Below are 26,870 nucleotides of genomic sequence, written 5' to 3'. Positions count from 1 at the left end.
TGTCGGACTGGAACGGACAAAAATGGACAGAATACACCCATCTCATGCCAGAACGCAGTGTAATCGGAGTACCAAATGAAGCCTGGGACCATATCAATATCTCTGGCTGTTCGGCTTGGTACAAAATACCTTGGGATGTTGTCAGGAAAATGCCATTTGCAGGAGTAAATAGGCTATCCCAACTTACAATATTGAAAAGCTGGTGGAACATACATTTTAGATATATATTATGTCCCAACTGCATGACATTTGGCGCATTCAAAGCCATGCTGTGGTACTATTTGGAACAACAACAACAACAAAAAATCCGAATTGGAAGTTGCAGTTACTCCCTGAATAACAATCACAGAATCCTCTCTGTTTGTTGCTGTGTCAAATGTAGTTTACCTTCTGTTTTGAATTCTACATAAAAACAGACATTGTTTTTTAAGTTACCTGAAACCAGAGTATAAATTCCTCTATCTGTACTACCATCTGTACAACAAGTAACAACTTTGATAGAATGATATTATCTATTACTTTGTATGCTCAGCATCCCACTGCCACTGCCACCACATCCCAACCCTACCCCAGACTCTGGTACATTTGAATAATTCAAAGGTTGCAAACATTATCCCCTAAATTGTATATTAATCCTAAAATGATATGCCCCCGCCATGAGACTGGGTTACACTTTTAATAACTTTGCAGCACAGCAGTATGTAAGAGCGGAACATTGAACATTTTGCAGTGCACTGCACTTTCCTCTGACAGACTTATTGGCAGGAAGACTCCCTGTTGTTTTAATCACATCCCACAGTCTCCCAATGAGTTCAAATGTAATAGCTTCCATAAGTCTTAATCAGGTTACCGGGAATTAAGATTCACAGAGTGTAGTATACTTTTATTAGCACTCTGTTATGGAGAGAAGTTGAGAAATCGCCTGAAGATATACTGAGCAGTAAAGAGGCCTGGGGTAAGAGTTGGATGACGTAAGGCGCTCTCATTCACAACAGTGACTCTTTGACCGACAAAAACCCTAGTGGACAGATGGGCATGTCCTAAATACTAGTTAAAGCTGCCTCAATAGCTTGCCTTCTCTATCTGTAATGTACACACAGTAGCTCGTACTGTAGATGCACTTGAAAAATCCTTGTGAATAAAACCATACATTTCCAATGGTCTTGTGGGAGACATATGTGCGGTCAACGAAATACTATAAAAAATCTGAATGAATGCTAGAGTGAATGCTAAAGACGAATGCGAATGCTACAGTGGCTAATGTTCCGATCATAGTAGGCCAAAGGTCACCTTCATCAGAACTATTCCCCAAAAATATGGTTTGACTGATATTTCCTTATTTAAATCTCTATTGTAACCCCAGGATAGGATTCACTCTACATGAGAAAAGTCAATATTTGCATTTGTTGAATATTCATGGGTGTGAATCCGGTACAGGAGGGACTGTACACTTTAAACAAAAGGATTCCGTGTTTCTAAGGTAATGTGTGCAGGGAGATTACATATTCATTGAGAATGAGATGGTGTGTGCATAGACATGAAACTAATTAGCAACTCTCGAGGTGTTTTTCAAACTTCCTGGAAATTTCACATGGCAGAATGAGTGTTGAAATGCAATTGTTGCTGTTGACAAATCAAGCTTCGATTGATAGCCATTATCATCTTGCTGACTGACTTTCTCATCGTTATATGGTGTCCATATTAGGACAGCCTAATAATAGGAGTCAGGGCAACCCCTCTCATTTTGGGGGCCCTACAGAAAATGTAGAATGCCTTATCTCCGCCCAATTGTAAAAACAATAAAAATCTCTCATTTTGCCATTTGGCATATTTTTTTGTCTTTTTAAAACTCATTTCATGCAATTCTTCAGATTTTGCAATTGGGTGGAGATAATTTAGAGTTTTCAATGGTAATATCCTGTAATTCTACACATTTTGCCATGACTTTTCAGGGGATATCTTTACATGTAATGTATTCTAGAGCAGTGGTTACAAACCTTTTTTGAGTCGAGATCACTTTCTGAGTCTCAATGCAAGCTGAGATCTACCGTTCCTTTTTTATTCGATTTTTTACATGACTTAAACAATGTAAGCCAATGGCAACATTAACCTATTAAAAACAGTACAGTCGTAATGAGGTTAGGCCAGTAGGCTATTGGCCCAAAACATTATCGCTGTGTATTGGATTAGCTTGACTTGCCCTGCTAATGCATTGTTGTTCTTCTCAGAATGTAAAAAAAACATCTCCCTTTTCTCTGCTGACACTGACCAAAAAGGGACACCTTTTTCCAGCTGATGGCAAAACTTGCACAGCCTCATACACAAATTCATGTTGTTATTGTTATGACTAGAGACAGTGAAATATTCCTCGATATTAAAAAAGACCCAAGCGGATAACAATAACAACGCAAACCTATTGATACACTCTCCTACTTATTCATTGCAGTTTAGTGCTGGTTGTAACGCGAGTGGAAGCAGGGAGAAGGCACATTTTATGGATTATAAAAGTTTGAATAGAAAGTGTTGACAGTGCTGAGTAAAAACTTTAACTTTCGTTGACAGTCTCTGTCTCTAGTCATGGTTTTAAAAGTTAAGAAATCGTACAGTATCAACTTTGCTGTAGCTTTCTTTTACGCCTGCTACGTTACTGCAGGCATGATAATCTGAGCCATCCGATTGGCCAGCGGTAGACCTATAGTGCCCTTGATTTTCTCCCTCCAGGCCTGCTGGGAAGGGAGTTTATACCTTCAGACGTATGAAATCATTCCAAATGGGAACACGTTGCCTACCCGGCGCTCAGGGCAGCTGAATCGGGTGCACCTACTGCCAACACCGCGAGAGTAATTAAAAAAATAGGAATGCAAGACCTATCATTGGGTTTTTTACAGAAATGATCGACTAGGAATGCTTTGAAGATCGACCCGTCGATGGCGATTGACCAGTTGGTGACCACTGTTGTAAAGAATACAGACCATTTCCAGTGCATACAGTATTTAGAGTTTTATGGATATGCACCATATCCTGACACTCTGAATCCAGATGTGTTTTTTTGACGTATATGATATTGGGATTACTCCGAATTACCACTCATGGACATTTCCAAATGCCGGATATGGACTCATTCCATATCCAGAGATATGTGAAATCCTATTTTCTCTCTTCCTGTTGACAAATACTGACTGTATACATAGCACATCTGTGTTTTCTCAGCACATTCAAGATAGGAAGCTACTGTATATTAAGTCCAGATATGCATCTCTTGGCTGCGTTCTTGATATGCTTTTGATATGCTGAAAATAAGAACGATTTCTGATGCATTTCTGAGTTTTCAGCATAATAATCAATAATACATTTTGGATTCCCTCCACATGGTATGGCCGGACATTAACTCATTAGATATCCTGAAATAGGCCGATGCGGACATCTTATTACATCTTATTTTAAAAAAAATTCTAGGTTGACAAATACTGACAGTATAGTATATTTCCTCAGCACATACAATGCATATGCTCTTGGCTGAGGGCCATATCAGGATTTTGATTTGCTAAATAAGGACAATTTCTGATGTGTATTTGGTATTTGAGGACATGCTCAATAATTTGACAAATATTATGTCCATATCGTTCTTTTTTTTAAAATTCCCTCTGTTTAAATGCATGAGCAATGTTCCAACTGTCATTGTTTTATTTGGGCACCACAAAATAGTTTGTAATTGATGGGGCTGAACTGGCAATGTAGAAACAAAGAAGTGAGAAGCTGAACTGACAATACCGCAAAGAAGTTAATGCTAAAGCGAGTAGCTAATTTGAGATGTTGTATGTATCTTAGTAACTGGAATCAAGAACATTAACTCATTTGGCCAGTGGCCAGTAGGGCTAGCTAGCTAGGCTTGATAGGGGGGTAAAAGTTACCTGGTAGCTTAGCTAATTTAGCTAGGAACCTAGCTAACAAATAACAACATTGCCTTCCCTTTTTTTTACCCCCTATCAAACATCAAGGTAACAGCTAATGTTTGAAAACATTTAGGCAGATTTTGTATTACTGGTTAATATACGCTAACTAGCTAACGAGCTGCTCACTAGTTACCTATTAACTTGGCTAGTCACAATTCGTTTTTTCGTCATGAATGAAGCGGGCAGACTAATGTTAGCTACCTTGTGGTATGATGAATATTTTATTGCAATATTGACACAATTTAGATACAGTGCCTTGCGAAAGTATTCGGCCACCTTGAACTTTGCGACCGTTTGCCACATTTCAGGCTTCAAACATAAAGATATAAAACTGTATTTTTTTGTGAAGAATCAACAACAAGTGGGACACAATCATGAAGTGGAACGACATTTATTGGATATTTCAAACTTTTTTAACAAATCAAAAACTGAAAAATTGGGCGTGCAGAATTATTCAGCCCCTTTACTTTCAGTGCAGCAAACTCTCTCCAGAAGTTCAGTGAGGATCTCTGAATGATCCAATGTTGACCTAAATTACTAATGATTATAAATACAATCCACCTGTGTGTAATCAAGTCTCCGTATAAATGCACATGCACTGTGATAGTCTCAGAGGTCCGTTAAAAGTGCAGAGAGCATCATGAAGAACAAGGAACACACCAGGCAGGTCCGAGATACTGTTGTGAAGAAGTTTAAAGCCGGATTTGGATACAAAAAGATTTCCCAAGCTTTAAACATCCCAAGGAGCACTGTGCAAGCGATAATATTGAAATGGAAGGAGTATCAGACCACTGCAAATCTACCAAGACCTGGCCGTCCCTCTAAACACACCAAACATGTGGAAGAAGGTGCTCGCTCTGGTCAGATGAAACCAAAATTGAACTTTTTGGCAACAATGCAAAACGTTATGTTTGGCGTAAAAGCAACACAGCTCATCACCCTGAACACACCATCCCCACTGTCAAACATGGTGGTGGCAGCATCATGGTTTGGGCCTGCTTTTCTTCAGCAGGGACAGGGAAGATGGTTAAAATTGATGGGAAGATGGATGGAGCCAAATACAGGACCATTCTGGAAGAAAACCTGATGGAGTCTGCAAAAGACCTGAAACTGGGACGGAGATTTGTCTTCCAACAAGACAATGATCCAAAACATAAAGCAAAATCTACAATGGAATGGTTCAAAAATAATCATATCCAGGTGTTAGAATGGCCAAGTCAAAGTCCAGACCTGAATAGAATCGAGAATGTGTGGAAAGAACTGAAAACTGCTGTTCACAAATGCTCTACATCCAACCTCACTGAGCTCGAGCTGTTTTGCAAGGAGGAATGGGAAAATATTTCAGTCTCTCGATGTGCAAAACTGATAGAGACATACCCCAAGCGACTTACAGCTGTAATCGCAGCAAAAGGTGGCGCTACAAAGTATTAACTTAAGGGGGCTGAATAATTTTGCACGCCCAATTTTTCAGTTTTTGATTTGTTAAAAAAGTTTGAAATATCCAATAAATGTCGTTCCACTTCATGATTGTGTCCCAATTGTTGTTGATTCTTCACAAAAAAATACAGTTTTATATCTTTATGTTTGAAGCCTGAAATGTGGCAAAAGGTCGCAAAGTTCAAGGGGGCCGAATACTTTCGCAAGGCACTGTATATGCATTGAAAGTTTGGAGTGGATCACAGACCAACACTCTGCCCCCACGTTGGTTCTGGACTGTGAGGGACCGCCGCTGACAACCCAATCTGCCGTCATCTCATTGTCCATTATATCAAACAGGGCAGGCAGGGATATTAACATTGAGAGTGCGCAACTGTTAAAAAATAAATAAATAAAAATAAATATAAAAGTTTGCCCTACCTTTGCATCTTTCCAGAAAACACATGTTGTGATTGGAGCTCTGGATTTGCTGTGCTGCATTCTTAAAATAGAAATATCAGAGATATTCCTTGGAGATAGCAACTTTGAATAAATCTGACGATGCTTGCCTTTCCATGCCTTGTATAAACCTACTTCTGAATATAGTGCAAATGTATGCTCAGATATGTCACCTTCACGTGTTAATGACAACAGATATGATACATTTCTGAAAACATGTGGATTATTTCATGCCTGAGTAGAAAGGCTTAAGTGTGTCAGATTGTGACACATACTCGCTTACAAATATAGAAGCGTGTGCACGTACATCATGTGCGTGTCTTGAACATATCTCGACCCCAGATATCTCCCTGGGCTCATACGGTAGCAGGGAGATTTCGGAGGCTGGATTGGAGAAATGTAGAAACTGTCCTGTTACGGAGCATATCCTAGCCCCGTATATGAAATGAAGGACATGTGTATATGGAGCAGGTTTACTTCTTTTATCTAATAAAATGTCAGATATCCGGAAATACATAGATAAAGACATCCCATGATGTTGACCCTTTTTGCCCAGTGATCAATGCGGGCCCCCTTTAGGTCAGACCCACTGGGCCAGTGCCCTGCATGCCCGGTTGGCTTAGATGCTACAAGGCTTAGATAGCTGGCTAGACTACCTTACTAGCAATCCAGCTCAAAAAATGTGGCTAATTGAGTGACTGTGAATTACTGACATAAGAGGAAAACTGCAGATGCACTACCACATTTCGAAATTACACCTTGTGTGTTCAACTTTTCTAACTCTCAACAATAAGTTGAAACCCCGACAGAGCCCCCTAGCGTCAGCGGGGCCCCATATGCAGCGCTCCAATATTAAGGAAGTTTCGAGGTTCTGCTCGCCTGATTTAGAATAGCTCATGATAAGCCTGTAGACTATACTATTTGCCAAGAGAGTTTTCATCTATATTTTTCCTAACTGTCTACTTACCATCACAAACTGATGCTGGCACTATGACCACACTCAACGAGCTATATAGGGCCATAAGCCAACAAGAAAATGCATATCCAGTTCCAGCGCTCCTATTGGACAGTGATTTTAATGCAGTGAAACTGAAATCTATTTTACCTTCTACCAGCAAATCACCTGTGCAAATATAGGGGGGAAAAACTCTAGATCACCTTTACTCCACACATAGCTCTCCCTCACCCTCCATTTGGCAAATCTGACCATAACATAAAAAAACTTTACTTAATCTGACTATAATTATATCCTCCTGATTCCAGCTTACAAGCAAAAACTCAAACAGGAAGTACCAGTGACACGCTCAATTCGGAAGTGGTCCGATGAAGCGAATGCTAAGCTACAGGACTGTTTTGCTAGCACAGACTGGAATATGCTCCGGGATTCATCTGATGGCATTGAGGAGTTTAACACATCAGTCACCGGTTTCATTAACACGTGCATCGACGACATCGTCCCCACAGTGACCGTACTTATATATCCCAACCAGAAGCCATGGATTAAAGGTAAACATCTGCACTGAGGTAAAGGCTAGAGATGCCGCTTTCAAAAATAGACACTAACCCAGACGCTTATAAGGAATCCTGCAACGCCCTCCGATGAACCATCAAACAGGAAAAGTGTTAATACAGGACTAAGACTAACACTGAACCATGCGCGAGAGCATCAGCTGTTCCGGAAGACTGTGTGATCACGCTCTCCATAGCTGATCTGAGTAAGACCTTTAAACAGGTTAACATTCACAAGGTGGCACAGCCAGACGTATTACCAGGATGCATACTCAGGGCATGCGCTGACCAGCTGGCAAGTGTCTTCACCAACATTTTTAACCTCTCCCTGACCCAGTCTGTAATACCTACATGTTTCAAGCAGACCACCATAGTCAATGTGCCCAAGAACGCCAAGATAACCTGTCTAAATGATCCCTGATCACTCACATCTGTAGCCATGAAATACTGGTCATGGCTTACATCAACTACGTAATCCCAGACACCCTGGACCCACTCTAATTTGCATGCCGCCCCAACAGATCCACAGATAACGCAATCTCTATTGCACTCCAACTGGATCCTGGATTTCCTGACGCCGCCCCCAGACAGTGAGGGTAGGCAACAACACATCCATCATGCTGAACCCTGACACAGGGGCCCCTCAGGAGTGCGTGCTTAGTCCCATCCTGTTCACCCACAACTGCATGGCCACAAACAACACCATCATTCCTATTGACAATGACGGCCTAGGAACAGTGGGTTAACTGCCTTGTTCCGGGGCAGAACAACAGATTTTTACCTTGTCAGCTCGGGGATTCGATCTCTAACCTGCTGGCTACCTGCCGCCCCAATGATGACACGACGGTGGTAAGCCTGATCACTGACGACAAAGCGACAGCCTATAGGAAGGAGGTCAGAGACCTTGCAGTGTGGTACCAGGACAACAACCTCTCCCGCAACATCAGCAAGACAAAGGAGCTGATCGTGGTCTATGTGAAACGTAGGGCATAGCATGCCCCCATTCACAACAATGGGTCTGTAGTGGAGCGGGTTGAGAGCTTCAAGTTCCTCTGTGTCCACCTCATTAAGGATCTATCATGGTCCAAACACATCAACACAGTTGTGAAGAGGGCATGACAACACCTCTTTCCATAGACTGTTCTCTCCGCTACCGCATGTGGTACCGATGCACAACCAACAGGACCCTGAACAGCTTCTACCCCCAAGCCATAACACTTTTAAACAAGACTGCTAAATAGCTAATCAAATGGCTACACGGACAACCTGCATTGACCCTTTTTTGCTCTAACTATCTGCACTGACTCTATGCACACACATACTTACACTGACACCCCAACACACACACACACACACACACACACACACACATCTCTGAAGCTAAGCAGCTAAGCATCTCTGAAGCTAAGCAGACCAACCTTGTTGGTCCTTGGATGGGAGACCAGGTGCTGCTGGAAGGGGTGTTGGAGGGCCAGTAGGAGGCACTCTTTCCTCTGGTCTAAAACAATATCCAATGCCACAGGGTAGAGATTAGGGACATTGCCCTGTGTAGGGTGCTGTCTTTTGGATGGGATGTTAAATGGGTGTCCTGACTCTCTGTGGCCACTTAAGATCTCAAGGCACTAAGAGAAGGGATGTTAACCCCAGTGTCCTGGCTAAATTCCATCATGGCCACCTAATCATCCCCAGCTTCCACTTGGCTCATTAATCTCCCCTCCCCTTCCCTGTAACTACTCCCCAGGCCGTTGCTTTAAATGTGTCCTCAGTCAATTTTCCTGGTAAAATAAGGGTTAAATAAAACATTTATAAAACACATGTACACACACATCACATACGCTGCTGCTACTGTCTATTATCTATCCTGTTGCCTAGTCACTTTACCCCTACCTATATGTGTAGTACATACCTACCTCAATTACCTCATACCACTGCACATCGACTCTGCATTGGTACTCCCTTTATATAGCCATGTTACTTTTGCTCATTCGTTTTATTCCTTATTCACTGTGTATTTATTCCTCGTATCACTACTTCAATTTTTTATTTCGTTTTTTATCTTATCTTTACTCTGCATAGTTCGGAAATGGACCCGTAATTAAGCATTTCACTGTTACTCTACACCTGTTGCCTACGAAGCACGTGACAAAAACATTTGATTTGATTTTATTACATCTGTAAGATCAAACAGACCAAGAGGTTTCGAAGACCAAGAGGTCTACTTTTAAGTGATGATACTCTCTGTACGTTGATACGTATACATTTCTGGCCAACGACATCAGCAGAAGGATGTATGGGATTAAACAAAGATTCATTATTCATTATCATTACTCTCAGTGATCAACGAAGGACTGTGGTAGGACTACTTACAATGGAGGCCATACGGATGGATTGGTGATAAGGTTCTATTCACCCCCTCCCCACTGAAGGTCAACACTGTAATTATATTGAAGGACGACCCTAGATTTTGGCCAATATTCCCCCCATAAATGCATTATTTATCTTGGCACCAAGAGTAGATCAGGATTCAAGCTTTAAAATGAGTTCTTAAGTAGCTAGACTTAGCGACACAACTCCGTGGCTGAGAGGGCGAGAATCACGTTCCTGTAATTCTACAGTGGTTTTAGTCGAATGTCTATGCATAAGCATTCGTCAAGAGGAAATATCTCACTTCACTCTCTCCAAAGTTGGATTAGAATGGCAATGAAGGCAGTATAGTTGTGGTGAAATGAAAGTAGGGAGCTGTGCAAAGATCTTGCGTCACAAGAGATGAATAAGGCTCTTAGCTTTGTAACTTCTCATGTACCCCCCCCCCCCCCCCACCCCCTGATTATGCTCCTGAACTCATTTTTTGTGTGATTATTATAAGGCACCTGCTGAGCATAAATACAAAGATCCAAATGACAGAGTCGGAACACATGTTCCTGGTTGTATAACCCCAGTCCCTACAGGAGCTTAGTTTTCTCGCTTTCATCTCATCAGTAGTCATTCTGTGACTCATTTGTTTCTTGACACATGGATGTTTCCCTCCAAAATAAGTAATATTCCTTGGGCGATTCTGACAAGGCACTAATCCATTTATGCATTCACAATGCTTTTGACTTGGGGCAGTGAGGATGCAGACAACCATAAGGGCACGTGGTTCTACATCCTGCTACTTACTGTATCTATAAATTAATCAACAGAGAAATCTAGGGATAAATAAATAAGTAACCCTCACTTTTTCAAGTTCATCTCCCTTTATCTTCCTATCTTAATGGCTGTATCCTTGCCCATCTCAAGGTAAAGAGCAACGGACAGAACACTTAAAGTTTTTATTTTAAATTCTAAATAATGAATGACCGGATTGGATTTGTGCTCATCCTATCAGCAGCACACTCTATGTCGTCTGGACTCCTAGAAACTGCATTAAAAAAGAGTGGACAACATTGCAGGCTTTCACTTTTTCTTAAGTCGCCTCTGGCTTTTTGAATAGATGCATATTTCATTTCCCTTCTGGTTTTTTTCTCCATTCAGGTCAATGGTTATGGAAGTTGTTTGATCCAACAAGAAACAGTTACCACCCAATGATTTTTTGTTTTGCCTTTTCAAACACACCTCTGTCAATCACCTCTGTATGTTTTTCTGCTTGATATGGCTTCAGAGTCTTGAAAAGCTAAAGCCTGACAGTCATGTCTTCTATGTGTGCTATTTCAAGACAACACTGGAAATCAGCAATTCTGAGTATTTGACAGAGGAAAAGCTTCAAGTCTTATACAAGCTTGTTTTTTTGTGAACTTTAACCCCCCCCCCCCCCCCCCCCCCGAACGCAATCTCCCCTGCCCTCCCCTCCCCTACAATGACCAAAGACACCCCCCCCCCCGTACCACCCCTTCCTGTGGGCCTGAAAGCAAAGAAAAGTCTAAATGAATATATCTAATTGGCTTGTATTCAAGATTCAAGGGCCTATCATCATTAAGTATGCAAAGTATTTTAATTTATGCACTTAAAAATCTATTTTTGTAACTTTTCCCCAGAAGCATCTAACTGCAGCGCACCCCCACATCATATGAAGGAATGTGCCTACCTGATTTAGGGGACATGGTGAACAGTTGGGGCCAGTTTCCTTGGTGTTAAATACAGTCTGTGAATAAAGTTCAAATGTATAAATTAATGGTTACAGGATGCCAAGGTCATATTTATTCATATTCAGTTCCAATTAAAGGGTTGTTCAGATTCAATCTGTGAACAATACTTTTTTAATGGCTAGCTCAGAATATGAGCTTTCCAAAAGGTGTTTATATATTATTGAGATCAGTTATTTTGGGAGCTCATCATTGGATGGTTCAGTAGTTGAGTTTTCCGAGGGACTCCATAGGCCAGAATAGAAAAAGTGAATTGTCTGGTAATGTGTACGTACTGTATCTTTCAAATCTTGGAATGTTCTCAAACCATTACTGTCCATGATATCGGTAAGGATACAGATTCCACATTTGAGCAATTAGGGGGATGCAAAAGGTCACCCTCCAGATCACAAGGCATTATTGCGAAATATTGGACCATGGGCATGCCATTTTCATTCGGTTGTCTTTCAATTTTGCGGCAAATAGTAATTGTGCAAGCAATAATAGGGCCAAAGCATAGTTTACATCGTTTAAGGGATATATCAGTGAATACCACCTCTTCCAAGGCAATAGGAGACACCATATTTCTCTCTATAGTAGGCCAGAGGGCAGAATAATCTTATCTAAACCAATTTAGGATTGTGCGAAATGCTAGTGCCTGGAAATACAATTTAAAGTTTGGTACGGATAGTCGTCTTACATCTGTCCCTCTTTGTAAATGTGTTAATTTATAAATCTTCATCTGGGATCATTTACCTTGCCATATACATTTTCAAACCGCACTATGATTTTATTTTGCCAATATCCAGAAGGGTGAGCCATGGGAAGCATTGAAGTGCAGAAATTCATCCGTGGCAATATATTCATTTTGACGATAGATATTCTGCCAGTTAAAGAAACAGAGATATTATTTCATGAACTGAGGTAGGATGGAAATTATTTTAGCATTCTGTTAACATTTCTGGCAATGGTTTAATCTAAGGAAGGAACCTTAGCTACTACCAAATATTTATAATGGGAAAGGATTGGAGATGGAGTCCTCCATCGGGTCTTGAGAGGCATTAGGGCTGATTTGGTAAGATTCATTTATCAGAATTTATCTATGATCTTCAATGCGTTTGAGAGCAATTGAGATACAGTTGAAGTCGGAAGTTTACATACACCTTAGTCAAATACATTTAAACTCAGTTTTTCACAATTCCTGACATTTAATCCTAATTAAAATCCCTGTCTTTGGTCAGTTATTTAAAAAATGTGAAATGTCAGAATAATAGTAGAGAGAATGGTTTATTTCTGTCAGATGTGTGCGTACTGGTAGCATATCACGACTTCCGCCGGCGGAGGGGCAGGTTTCGGGTCGGGAGCTGTCCCCCGGTATGAACACCTCACTGCAGTTTGTAGGGCCGTAGGGAGACCGTTCAGAGGGAGGAGACGATCCACAACGACCAGGATCATTGTTTTTCCCTGTGAGGGAGGAAGATCCGTTAGAAAATCCACCGACAGGTGTGACCAAAGCCGTTGTGGAACGGGTAAGGGATGTAGCTTTCCTCTGGGCAGGAGCCTTACACTGAGCGCACACCGAGCAGGAGGAAACATAAACCCTCACATCCCGAGACAAGGTGGGCCACCAGTACTTCCCAGTCAGGGAGCGCACCGTCCGACTGATCCCCGGATGACCAGAGGAGGGTGATGTGTGGGCCCAACTGGTCACGGACAGCAGACGAAACATACTGACGCCCGATGGGACACTGGATGGAAGCGGGCTATGTACGCAACGCCTGCTCAATATCCGCGTCCAGCTCCCACAAAACCGGCGCTACCAGGCAGGAGGCCGGGAGAATAGGAGACTGATCCATGGGCCGCTACTCTGTGTCATACAGCCGGGACAGTGCGTCTGCCTTCACATTCTGGGAACCTGGTCTGTAGGACAGGGTAAACACAAAATGGGTAAAGAACATGGCCCACCTTGCCTGTCGAGTTTTCAGACTCCGAGCTGCCCGGATGTACTCCAGGTTGCGGTGGTCAGTCAGATGAGGAAAGTGTGTTTAGCCCCCTCAAGCCAATGTATCCACGCCTTCAATGCTTTAACCACAGCCAACAGCTCCAGGTCCCCCACATCATAGTTCCGCTCCGCCAGGCTGAGCTTCTTCGAGAAGAAAGCACAGGGGCAGAGCTTCGGTGGCGTGCCCGAGCGTTGAGAGAGCATGGCTCCGATCCCAGCCTCGGACGAGTCCACCTCCACTATGAATGCCAAAGAGGGATCCGGATGAGCCAGCACGGTAGCCAAGGTAAACAGAGCTCTTAGGTGCCCAAAAGCCCCGTCCGCCTCAACCGGCCACTGCAGACGTACAGGACCCCCCTTCAGCAGTGAGGTAATGGGAGCAGCCACCTGGCCAAAACCCCGGATAAATCTCCGGTAGTAATTGGCAAACTCAAAAAATCGCTGCACCTCCTTTACTGTGGTGGAAGTCAACCAAATTACGCGCGGCTGCAATGCGGTCACTCTCCATCTCCACCCCTGATGTGGAAATGCGATACCCTAGGAAGGGGATGGCCTGCTGAAAGAACAGGCATTTCTCAGCCTTGACATACAGATCATATACCAACAGTCACCCAAGTACCTTGCGCACCAAGGACACCTGCTCGGCGCGTGTAGCGGAGTATATCAGAATGTCATCGATATGCACCACTACACTCTACCCGTGCAGGTCCCTGATAATCTTGTCTACAAATGAATGGAAGACTGATGGAGCATTCATCAACCCGCATGGCATGATGAGGTACTCATTATGCCCTGAGGTGGTAATAAATGCCCCCCTCCTGGATACGCACCAGATTGTACGCACTCCTGAGATCCAGTTTAGTGAAGAAGCGCACCCCGTGCATTGACTCAATCGCTGTGGCGATAAGAGGTGGCGGGTAACTGTACCTCACAGTGATCTGATTTAGACCTCTATATTTAATGCACGGGCGCAGACCTCCATCCTTCTTCAAAAAAAGAAAGAAACTTGAGGCGAGTGAAGTGGAGGAACGAATGTACCCCTAATGCAGGGATTTGTCTCCATAGCCACTGTCTACACTTGCGACAGTGGATACACGTGACTCCTGGGAAGTGCAGCGTCTACCAGGAGATTTATCGCACAATCCCCCCATTGATGGGGTGGTAATTGAGTCGCCTTCTTTTTACAGAAGGCGAGAGCCAAATCGGCATATTCTGGGGGAATGCTCACGGGGGAGGCCTGGTCTGGACTTTCTACCGTGGTAGCACCAACGGAAACCCCTACACACCTCCCCGAGCACTCTCGCGACCACCCCGTGAGAGCCCCCTGTTGCCAGGAAATGGTGGGGTTATGACAGGCCAACCAGGGAAAGCCTAGTACCACGGGAAACGCAGGAGAGTCAATGAGAAAGAGACTCATTCTCTCCTTGTGACCCCCCTGCGTCTCCATGGCCAGGGAGATGATGGCTTCCCTGATTAGTCCGGACCCTAATGGTCGACTATCCAGAGCGTGAACCGGGAAGGTCTATCCACAGGAATAATGGGGATCCCTAAACTAAGAGCTACCGCTCTGTCGATAAAATTCCTGAATTTACGAGAGGCTTATACTGGGAATGAGGTGAGAACTCAGGGAAACAAACAGGTACAAACAGATGGACGACAGAGGACTCTGGATGAGAGTGGTGCAGACTCACCTGGGGTGATGCCAGAGTGCCCTGCCTGCTGCCTCGACTCCCAGAGGGACCAACCCGGCACCGACCGGCAGTGTGCCCTCTGCGGCCACAGATGGTGCAAGTGAAGGCCCCTCCTCCAGCCTCCCTACGCACAGCCCGTCCCAACTCTTTGGGCACTGGAGCGGGAGTGCTGGGAGATGGAACTGACAGAGCCACCTCAGGACGTCCACGGGATGACCAGCAGGTTATCCAACCGGATAGACAGATCCACCAGTTGGTCAAAGGTGATGGTGGCATCCCTGCAGGCCAACTCCCGTCGGACGTCCTCACACAGGCTGCATCGATAGTGTTCGATGAGGGCCCTGTCGTTACATCCTGCTCCGGCGGCCAAGGTCCGGAACTCTAGCGCGAACTCCTGTGCTCTCCTCGTCCCCTGCCTCAAATGGAAGAGTTGTTCCCCCACCGCTCTACCTTCGGGCGGATGGTCAAAGACGGCCCGGAAGCGGCGGGTGAACTCATCGAAGTGGTCCATCGCCGCATCTTCCTCTCTCCACACGGCGTTTGCCCACTCCAGAGCGCTCCCCGAGAGGCATGAGACGAAGGCGGACACTCTCTCCCTTCCTGAGGGAGCTGGGTGAACAGTGGCAAAGTATAGGTTCAGTTGTAAAAGGAACCCCTGGCACTGTGCGGCTGTCCCATCATACTCACTGGGAAGGGAGAGACGCATCCCACTGGAGCTGGATCCGGACGGGACGGGTAGAGGTAACCCTGGTTGCGCTGGTCGAGGCGCTGGAGACACTTCCTGTCTCTCCCAGCGGTCCATGGTCTGGACAACGCAATCCATCATGGTACCGAGATGATGCCGCGTGTTCCTGGACGCGCTCCTCGACTCCTCTGACCCGGGGTACATGCTCCTACTGACTCTATGGTAGGTGTAAGATTCTATCAGAAGTGTGCGTACTGGTAGCGAAGTCAGGTGCAGGAGAGCAGAGATTTGTGAACAGGCGCACACTTTATTTAGGCAAAAGTGCAAAACGCTCAAAACAGTCACAAGAATTATGTTTAACAATAAACATCTTCATGAAAAATAGCATGGAAAAAACAGGCCAGTCTGGCGCGTCAACAATACACACGTAACACAAACAATCTTACTCAAAGACATGATGGGGAACAGAGGAATAAATACATGTAGATTGATTGGGGAATGAAAACCAGGTGTGCAGGGACAAGACAAAACAAGTGGATACATGAAAAATGGAGCGGCGATGGCTAGAAAGCCGGTGACGTCACATACGCTTTTTTAGTTCTGCCCACACGCTTTTTTAGTTCTGCCCACACATTTTCTATAGGACTTTTTGATTGCCGCTTCAATACCTTGACTTTGTTGTCCTTAAGCCATTTTGCACAACGTTTGAAGTATGCTTGGGGTCATTGTCCATTTGGACCAAGCTTCAGCTTCCTGACGTCTTTAGATGTTGCTTCAATATATCCACATCATTTTCCATCCTCATGATGACATGTATTTTGTAAAGTGCACCAGTCCCTCCTGCAGCAAAACTCCCCCACAACATGATGCTGCCACGGTTGGGATGGTGTTCTTCGGCTTGCCAGCCGTCCCTTTCTCCTCCAAACATACCGATGGTCATTATGGCCAAACAGTTTTATTTTTGTTTCATCAGACCAGAGGATTTCTCCAAAAAGTATGATCTTTGTCCCCATGTGCAATTGCAAACCGTAGTCTGGATTTTTTTGGGGCTGTTTTGGAGAAGTGGCTTCTTCCTTGCTGAACGGCCTTTCAGGTTATGTCGATGTAGAACTCGTTTTACTGTGGATATAGATTATTTTGTACCTGTTTCCTCCAACATCTTCACAAGGTCCTTTGCTGTTGTTCTGTGATTGATTTGCACTTTTCGCACCAAAGTATGATCATCTCTAGGAGACAGAACGCGTCTCCTTCCTGAGAGGTATTATGGCTGTGTGGCCCCATGATGTTTATACTTGCGTGTTATTGTTTGTACAGATGAACGTGGTATCTTCAGGCATTTGGAAATTGCTCCCAAGGATGAACCAGATTTGTGGAGGTCTACAATACTTTTTCTGTTGTCTTGGCTGATTTGTTTAGATTTTCCCATGACGTCAAGCAAATAGGCACTGCGTTTGAAGGTAGGCCTTGAAATACATCCACAGCTACACCTCCAAATGATGTCAATTAGCCTATCAGAAGCTTTGAAAGCCATGACATCATTTTCTGAAATTTTCCAAGCTGTTTAAAGGCATAAAGGCACAGCCATCTTAGTGTATGTAAACATCTGACACACTGCAATTGTGATACAGTGAATTATAAGTGAAATAATTTGTCTGTAAACAATTGTTGGAAAAATTACTTGTGTCATGTGTCAAACTATAGTTTGTTAACAAGATATTTGTGGAGTGGTTGAAAAACAAGTTTTAATGACTCCAACCTAAGTGAATCTAAACTTCCGACTTCAACTGTACGAAGTCTAGATACAGTAAAATATTGTCTGCATATAATGGGGCTCCCGAGTAGCGCAGTGGTCTAAGGCACTGCATCTCAGTGCTAGAGGTGTCACTACAGACCCTGGTTTGATTCTAGGCTGTATCACAACCAACCATGATTGGGAGTCCCATAGGGCTGCGCACCATTGGCCCAGCGTCGTTGGGGTTTGGCCGGGCTAGGCCGTTATTGTAAATATGACTTTGTTCTTACCTGACTTGTCTAGTTAAATGATATATATTTTTGATGAAGTGATCAGTCGATTTGAGGAAATTTGGTGTTATTTCCTTAGTTTAACGAATTGTCTGGGCCAGAGGTTCCGTGGATAATAAGAATAGCAAAGTCAAAATTGGGATCGCTTCTAGTGATTCTGAATGGAGCTGAGCAGATATAGTTTTTTTAAACTATGGCTGAAAGATTGGCATATAGTATTTCAATCATATTAACGAAATGGGATCCAATTCCCATATGTTACAAGACAGACCAGAGATATGACCATTCTAGTCTACCAAAAGCTTTCTCTGCATTGAGAGATATACAGCCCAAGGAGCCGTTGTGTCTGATGAAGCATCTAAGATACGTAATAGTCAACAGAGGTTATCTGAGGATAAAAGCTTTTTAACAAACCCGCTTTGGCCTGTGTGGACCAATTTGGGTAAGTAAGTTTTGAGACAGGACGACAGATTTAAAAAACTGTTTAATATCTGTGTTTATCAAAGATAAGGGGAGATAGTGAGAACACTGGTTGGCATATTTACCTTTATTGAATAAAAGCCAAATTAGTGCTGTATTCACATCTCTCCCAAATGTTCTTTTGTGAATGGCTGTGTTAATAATTTCGAGTAATAGTGGACCTAATTGATTCAGAATTGATACCGTTCCATCCAGGTGTTTTGCCTTTGCTTATGCTATCCAATGCCCATTTGAGTTCATTGAGAGCGATTTAGGCTCCCAGTGAGGTGGCTTGAGGGTTCTTAATTATTTTAGAATGGACTGGTTTGGATTTACAATCAGAGGTGTACAATTCTTTACAGAAACGGCAGAATCTTTGATTAATTTGGGTTCTGATGGTAAATTCCCCCGTTTCAGATTCAATAGTTGCTGTTACTAAGATTCTGAAGAACACACAGACTCAGACACAAAAAAACACAACATGTGACATGTAGCATGCTCTTGTGTTCTTTTGACACACTATTAACAAGCTGTTATAATAGAACAAACAAAACCCATCCTCAAATGAACTAATTCCACATCATAATATGAACACATTACTGGGACATGTGTTTCTGTCCCCTTCGACCAGAAAACCAGCGGTCAAAAAAGCCAAAAATAACAACTGTACCAAAACACCCCAAGATATCGTATGTCACCAAACACACACTGTGTCTAGCTGCCACCAGCAAGACAACTTAATGTTATGTGAATTAACACTGGGAGTAGTGTTAGGAGTTGACAATTAGTCAAGCATGGCACACTCTGACAAATAGGACCATTTACTGACATGGAATGAGGGATGCATTCTAATATGGACACACTGAGAGAAAAGCATGGGCCCCTATTGACTGATCAGGCCAGAGAGATTAATGGGATGGAAAGTTCAAGCCTGGTTGAGTGAACGTGCAGTTGGATTGCACAAACAGCACCTTTACACACCCAATTGTGTGCTTTGGTCTAGAACAGGGGACTAATGCTCACTTGCAGTCAATCGATTGGCTGAGCATGCTTGGATGGGTTTAGCTTGTTGTGCCGACAGCAGTACTTTCCTGTTGAATACTTAGCTATCTCCCAAGACAACCTGTTTCGGTTCAGGCTTCACTTGTGAGCTACATCGAGAGGAACCCGAAGGGCAACATAAAAAAAAAAAAAAAAAACTTTTTGAGGCTGCTTTAAATGGCGGCAAAAGCTTTTGCGCCTTAAATAATCACTTATTAAACATTTTCATTAGTTGTTTAATCAACACCAACAAGCACAATAAATTGTCGCAATTTTGCATTTACTGTAATGTAGGTTGTGACACCTTTTTCAGAGTGTAAGCTTTGGTGCCAATACGACATTAAAGAAACCTCATAGGCTACAACTTTGGTACAAAATCGGTACTATTGGAAAATGTTGAGCGACAACCTTGCAACAACCCTCTGATCATCTCCATTGTGACGCCGTGACTACCTATTAGATGCATTCCTAGCAATGTTGTGTTGGCAGAGAAACGACATTCAAATATTTGGGAATCTTTCTCCCATAAAGAAGTATAGGCCTATCCAAGTCACTGAGGATTTGGACAGATGCATCACGCTATTTGAAATGAAGGTACGGTAGCAAAACGTTGAAGCGTGTGTGTTGTTTTTTTTTATCGTTCCAAAAAATGTCATGAGGCATCTATATTGAACCATATTTTAACAGTTGGGCGTCACTCAGCTCCGAGTCTGTGCCTTACACATGCTTTTAGTAACAATGGGAGACCACTGGCACTGCGTTTAGCCTACCATTTTGTGTAATCAAACCAATTACGTCTTGATCCTAGAGCTTTTAAAAATAGAAATTCACTATAATTGTCCATTTTTTCCCCCAGTCAGTATGTATAATTGTATAGATTGACAATTACATACTGCAGGTAAACCCACGCTCAACATGAAATCATTCATATGTGTCTCTAATAGTATGTACAGTATTTCTCCATCTTCCCTACAACTCCTTTCCATATTGTGGGACTCAATATTGTACAAAAGTACATTTGTTTTGGTAAATACATTTTTCTGTCGCCTCGTTCAGAACACAATAGAATGAACTTTGCAATAGGTTCACTGAGGAAATAGTCCACTGTCGAGAGACGCTAACTAAGATTACAAATCATGTCCGACTAATTGAAAAGAACATTTGGTTTAAAGTATCACTCTGTCTTAAACAAGCCATACAAAGCTGGTTACAATTTCAGTTTTATCTTCCAGAAAAGATAGAACAAATATTACAACAAATGTTATGGTTAAACTCAAATATACTGATGAATGAAAAAAACGTTGTTTATGGAAAAAATGTTTAAAAATGGTAGTATACTTTATTAATGACATTATGAATGGAAGGAGTCACATATGCAGCTATCGGAAATATACGGGAATATCTGCTCAATCCTAATTTACAGCCAACTGATTGCAGCACTACCACAAAAATGGAGGAGGCAAGTGGAAAAGGGAGAAGGTAGGGAACTTGTTTGCCTGCCATATATTTAAGATACAAATTGGCTGAAAGGAACTGGCATAAATAGAAAAATATACCAGTTTCATTTGAGAACAAAAATGTTGACAGCTGTGTCATACAGGTTCAAAATAAATGGGAAGATATTTTCGATATACCAATTCCATGGCACATGGTTTATGAACTGGTACAAAAAACGACACTTGATTCAACACTTAGTTTTTCCAATTTAAATGATTATATAAAATTCTTGCCACCAACAGAGAGCTATATACATGTAGTTTGCCCTGCAATGCAGTGATGTAAGAATAGAGCCGACAACCTTCTTGTGATTTCTGAGCAGGGGGTCCTTTCTTGGGTATTTATTAATGAATTATTAATGTTGAAGTCTTTCTCAATACAAAAATGCCACAAGTGATTAGTGATGACACACACTGGCGAGAACTAATCAGGCTTCTCTCTTCTGCCTAAAACACTCTTATCAGGTTTTAATTAAGCCAATGTGGAGGAATGAATTACAATTGTTCGGGATTGAAAGGGAGCAGGTTAAATGACACCGGCCTGCCACCGTGAATATATTACTCTTTGTTTCCATGACAGCAGGTATGCTAGTAAAAATACACAGTCTTTCCTGCTAGCGTTAATGTTAATGCTTTTCTCGAGTGCAGACACCTTTCCGGTTTTACCCACGTCCTACGTAGGCCGCTTCTCCATAGACCGTGGTAACACAATATGTTACTGGTGCAACTTTCAAGGAACTAATCCAAGCGGGGTGACGTGTGGCGAGCGAGTCGTGTTGTGCGTCGTGTCATGTAAAGTTTTTTTGCGTTGTTTAGTGTGCTGTTGATTTAGACTTGCATCATCTTGTTCTCGCACGTGCGTCTTCTGGGGAATCTTAACTCACCACGGTGAGATGAGCTGAGATGATCTGAGAGCTTCCAAACTGTTGTTTACTACACTCCCGACTTTCCCCAAGGACTCAGAGCCGCTGTTACGAAAACATCACATGGGCCGGGTCTTGCATCCTGGGTTTATGGAACAAATGGAGACGGCAAATCGGATATTGTTGGGGAAAAAGCATGCATTGTATATCTGAGAGAGTGCTGTAAATAGCATGCTTTGGGGGCATGCTTATGAATGTGAATGGGAGCGAGTCAGTTAGATTCAGCTTTGTAATGGGTTTGAAGGCTTCAGATTCAGAAAGGCACCGCAAAGAGAGTAAGGTGGAGCATACCAAAGAGGTAAATGCTTCTGGTAGCCACAAGGCACTAGATATTTATGTATTATAATGATTTAGCAAAGTATGATGCAACGAGTGGTGCACAGGGACATTATTGAGTTTTCCATCCTAAATGCCTTCGTGTTTGAACCACTGCAATGTCAATCTGGTCATGTCTTTTGTCTATTGTCCATGTAACTCTTTAGAGTTAAACACGACATGCATCTCATTATGAATACGTAGCCTTCAAAACTATGTGCGCTGGGGTCAACATATGTTCAAATCAACTTTTATTTTATTTGTCACATGCTTCATAAACAACAGGTGAAATGCTTACTAGACCATCAGACTGAGCACATGGGCTTGAATAAATCTGACACTCACTGTTTCCCAGTGATCATGACTTATTTTTCCCCTGGTTATTGTTTTACCTCAGTCATTTCCACTATTGTTGTTGCCTTCAAATCAAGACAGTTCCCTGTGAACTATCCATGCATTTTGGATACAGCCGTTCATCTATGCAACTCTATCTGTCCATCTGTCTTTCTGAAAATCGTCCTCATTGCTGTACAATACAGTTATGAATAATGAATGAACATTTTCCAAGTGAACATTCCAAAGAAAATAGTTTTTTCTTCGGATAAAGCCAGCAACAATTACAAATGCAGTAACGCTAACTAGCGCCCAGAATCAGATACTCCCTCCCTCCCGCCGCGCGCCTCTCACTTTGAAACGGCTAGTCATCAATAAACAAATCATTGCACAGAATTATTCATTTGTCTTTGATGTCACTGGATCACCCAGAGACTGGGTGTGCATACCAATAACAAACTCCCTCTGCCCTTCTATGACCCCCGTCAGTGGCATTTGGGCACCTTACTGTGCAACACAAAGTCACATTGAATAATCATTATGCCACCGCACCGAGGGGGATAAATAAATCACAGCGAACCATGGCCATTGATGGGCTTGAATCAGGCCACAATGTAGACACTTGTATCGTTTAAATCCTCCCTGACAGATAGGGGATAATACACCCACGGGGAGTCGCTACCAGGGTGACGAAGCCTCTTTACGAGTGGTTTGTTTGTTACTGTATTCAGGTTCCCTGCCAACGGATTCCCTCGTTGACCAATGAGAGTAGAGTGTTTTTATTTCCCTCTATAGCGGGGTTTGTTTATTAGAACACCGTGTGCACCTTGTGGGGCAGATGCATTGGTAATTGTAAAGAAGGCATCTGAGGCACTGAAACATCGTACCATTATGATGCACCACTCCTTATTCAATGGCCAATACTAAAGCTCAAAGATGATTACAGAGAAGAGTATGGTAGCCCCTTGTTTATACTTTGATCCTAATGTATATTTCATGTTATATAGCTCACTACAGCAGTGGATTGTCCGATAAATATAAACATTTCAAAATAGTGGTGGATTTGTGAAAAGTAGGACAGCGCTCAACACGTTGTGGATACACATTTTTCTTCGTACTTTATTCACAATGCTTTTAGCTTACGTAGTGAAATGGTGCCCTAATAATTATTGAGGTAGACAACCAAAAAGCAACATAAATAGACCCCCAGCAGATAAATGATGCTTATTAAGTGAATCTTCCCATCATTTCAGTGGCCATCATTAGTCTCAGTGGGATTGTTTTTCCAGCGTTTGGTGGCCATGTTCTTATTCCCCTTGAGCATTGCTAATTATACTGTGATATTTGGGGGTCCCTATTAATTTCATTATGATTTCATCTGACTGTCAAACAAATCACTCCAAAAAGTAGGCTACCTACGTACATTCGTCAACACCAAAATGATTCTAGCATCCAAAAAGTGCACTGTGAAGTGTGAACCCGCCATTTGATTAATGGAAGGAGATTTCTGTTACAAAACACCAAAAAGTGTAATTACATTCAGCGATTGTCATTATGCCTACACTCTTGTAGCCTGAATTAGCCTAAGTGATGCGTCTTGCTGACAAATTAACCTTTTTTTGTAAAAAGAAAAGTCAAGAACACCTGAAACAGAGCTGTATCCGTCCCGAGCTCACCGGTGCGGGAAACTGAGTGCCCAGCTGAAACAATGTTGCTTGCGAAAGCTTAAGCCAGACAGAGAAACAAATAAGGAAAAGTAATTTGCACACTGCCCTTGAGAGTGAATCCAAAGGGCAATGGAACTGGTGAATAGGGGACCTAAGAGAGAGCAACCTTCCGTTTGAGCCCCAACACATTTGGTACGGATGAGAGGTTACCGTGCTTCTTGCCCTGTCAAGAATACTCACTGCGTGTGAAGGTTGACTTGTTAAACACACGATAACTCACTGCCTGAAAAGTAGTACAAAATAATATAAAACACACATTTTTGCCTCAATGCGAGATTTACTTAAACCTAGACAGTTACTACAAGTGAACTTCAAAAGCTTTTCAAACTTTGACTATCATCTTATTACCTTTCTAGTATCTGATGTTAATGTTTTTACATTCTTGTATAACCTGCATCTACATGGGATCTTAATTTGATCACCCTGTTGTTGCAGGAAATGCAAACTTGTAGTGTAATCAAGGTTTAAAAAGGCTTCTAAGCATTTTAAGTTTCCATTTAAAATGTCAGACTTGATTTGCCCTCACTAAAAATCTATCAACCCATACAACAAAAATGTATATTAATTATAATCCACACAATAATTCACATTTCCTGTTGTTGCAGGATTATTTTTATTCTGTGAGAAACTGGTCAAATTAAGATCCTACAGCTGTACTTTAAGCCAACGTTCAAACTCTAACATACTATCGTCCTATTAATCTTATTATTTTCTCAATTTAAACATTTCTTTATTTGTGTTTTCCTTGCAGGGATTTTGGGCCATAACAAGGGCTTCCAGAGTCCTTGTGAGCACAAGTACTGTGGCCTTGGGCGTCACTGCGTGGTCAACCATGAGAGTGGTAAAGGGGAGTGCAACTGTCTGGACCGCTGTAAACCCCACTACAAACCGGTGTGTGGCTCGGACGGCAAGTTGTATCAGAACCACTGTGAGCTCCACCGTGCCTCCTGTCTGGGTGCACAGAGAATTACTATCATGCACAGCGAGGAATGCTTCTACAAAGGTAAGAATTACATCTCATAACTTCATAAAATGTCTGTCATGGAATGTGCAAGATCATATTATGGGGTCAAAGCAACATTGTTCAGAGATCTTCTGTGGTGTATGTTCCCTTTATGCAGGAGTTACAGGAGATTTGTTTCATCTTCTTTATGCACTATACTCTTAAAAAAAAAAGGGTTCTTTGGCTGTCCCCATAGGATAACCCTTTTTTGGTTCCAGGTGAACCCTTTTGGGTTCCATGTAAAACCCTCTGTAGAAATGGTTCTACCTGCAGCTAAAAAGGAAAAAGGGTTCTTCAAAGGGTCCTCTTATGGGGAACAGCCGAAGAAGCCTTTAAAACTTCTTCAGGATCGGATGAGCTAATGTAGGCTAATGCGATTAGCATGATGTTGTAAGTAACAGTAACATTGGACATATCTGATATTGGCAGAAAGCTTAAATTCTTGTTAATCTAACTGCACTGTCCAATTGACAGTAGCTATTACAGTGAAAGAAAACCATATTATTGTTTGAGGAGAGTGCACAATTTTGAACATGAAAAGTTATTAATAAACAAATGAGGCACATTTGGGCAGTCTTTTATACAACATTTTGAACATAAATGCAATTGTTCAGTCTAAAACTTTCCACATACACTGCTGCCATCCAGTGGCCAACATCTAAATTGCACCTGGGCTAGAATAATACATTATGACCGTTCTCTTTCATTTCAAAGATTATGGTACAAACAAAATACAAAAGAACTGTTGTTTTTCTCTTTGTATTGTCTTTTACCAGATCTATTGTGTTATATTCTCCTGCATTCCTTTCACAATTCCAAATACGTCAGTGTTTCCTTTCAAATGGTACCAAGAAAATGCATATCCCTGCTTCAGGGCCTGAGTTACAGGCAGTTTGATTTGGGTATGTCATTTTAGGCAAAAATTGAAGAAAAGGGGCGGATCCTTAAGAGGTTTTAAGGTTCTTGGTAGCACCTTTTCCTATAAGAGTCTAAATTAGAGCTTTGGAGAAGCCACCAGAGATCCTGCAGTTCTCAGTAATTCATATCGTACGCAGAATGTTTTTGTTGTTAGAAAAATGGTTTCGTACAGTGATGGAGCCATCTCTCAATTTATGAACCCGATACAACATACAGTAGCTACTTCTTGTACCCTGCTATCTCTGTTAGTTTCTCAGTTGATGCAGAGCATTGCTTGTTTTTATATCATGAGCAGGTGGTAATACTGTACACACCAATCCTTTGATTTCCCCAGAGAATTTCAGATGCTCTGGAACATTGATTGTACAAAGACACCAATTACTTTTCCTGTATGGTAAACAATGGGATTTTCATAGGTGTTGACCAGGGATACTCAAGTACTAATTGAGAAGGTCCAGTCACAAAATAATCCTAGGTGGCAAAGGTCCGGATGGACATTGTAATTTATCGGCTTAGTAACAAACCAACACATGTGACCTCGAAGCCCGACCGAGTATTAACCCCGTTCTGGGTCCGGATCTGGTCCGTGGTCCACCAGTTGAGTATGTAGGGTTTAGACCATGGGGTGGGTCTCAATAATATCTTTGTTTTTCCTGAAGTGTGCACTTGTTCACTACTTTACACAAATTGAAAAGCATTAGAGTGGTGGATGCAAGGACTAGTGGGAGTTTCCACCATCTTATACGAGTTATTTCCTTTCAAATCAGTGAAGGGAAGTAAACAAGTGCACACTTTGGGAGGAAGGCGAGATGATTGGA

The 26,870-nt window shown here is 42.4% G+C and overlaps 1 protein-coding gene across 2 annotated transcripts in view; it reads left to right on the top strand.

The window, feature by feature from the left end:
- LOC109905288 (follistatin-related protein 5-like) overlaps positions 1-26,870 on the top strand; it is a 166,261-nt gene that overhangs the window by 41,640 nt on the left and 97,751 nt on the right. For both annotated transcript variants that reach the window (XM_020502574.2, XM_031790249.1), the window contains exon 4: positions 24,883-25,134. In XM_020502574.2, coding sequence (XP_020358163.1) covers positions 24,883-25,134 — 252 coding nt within the window. The remainder of the gene's footprint in view (positions 1-24,882; positions 25,135-26,870) is intronic.

The sequence above is a fragment of the Oncorhynchus kisutch genome, linkage group LG15, assembly GCF_002021735.2.
Source record: "Oncorhynchus kisutch isolate 150728-3 linkage group LG15, Okis_V2, whole genome shotgun sequence".
NCBI classification, from domain to species: Eukaryota; Metazoa; Chordata; class Actinopteri; order Salmoniformes; family Salmonidae; genus Oncorhynchus; species Oncorhynchus kisutch.
The sequence above is the reverse complement of the archived record's forward strand: the minus strand, read 5'-3'. Positions and strand labels throughout refer to the sequence as shown.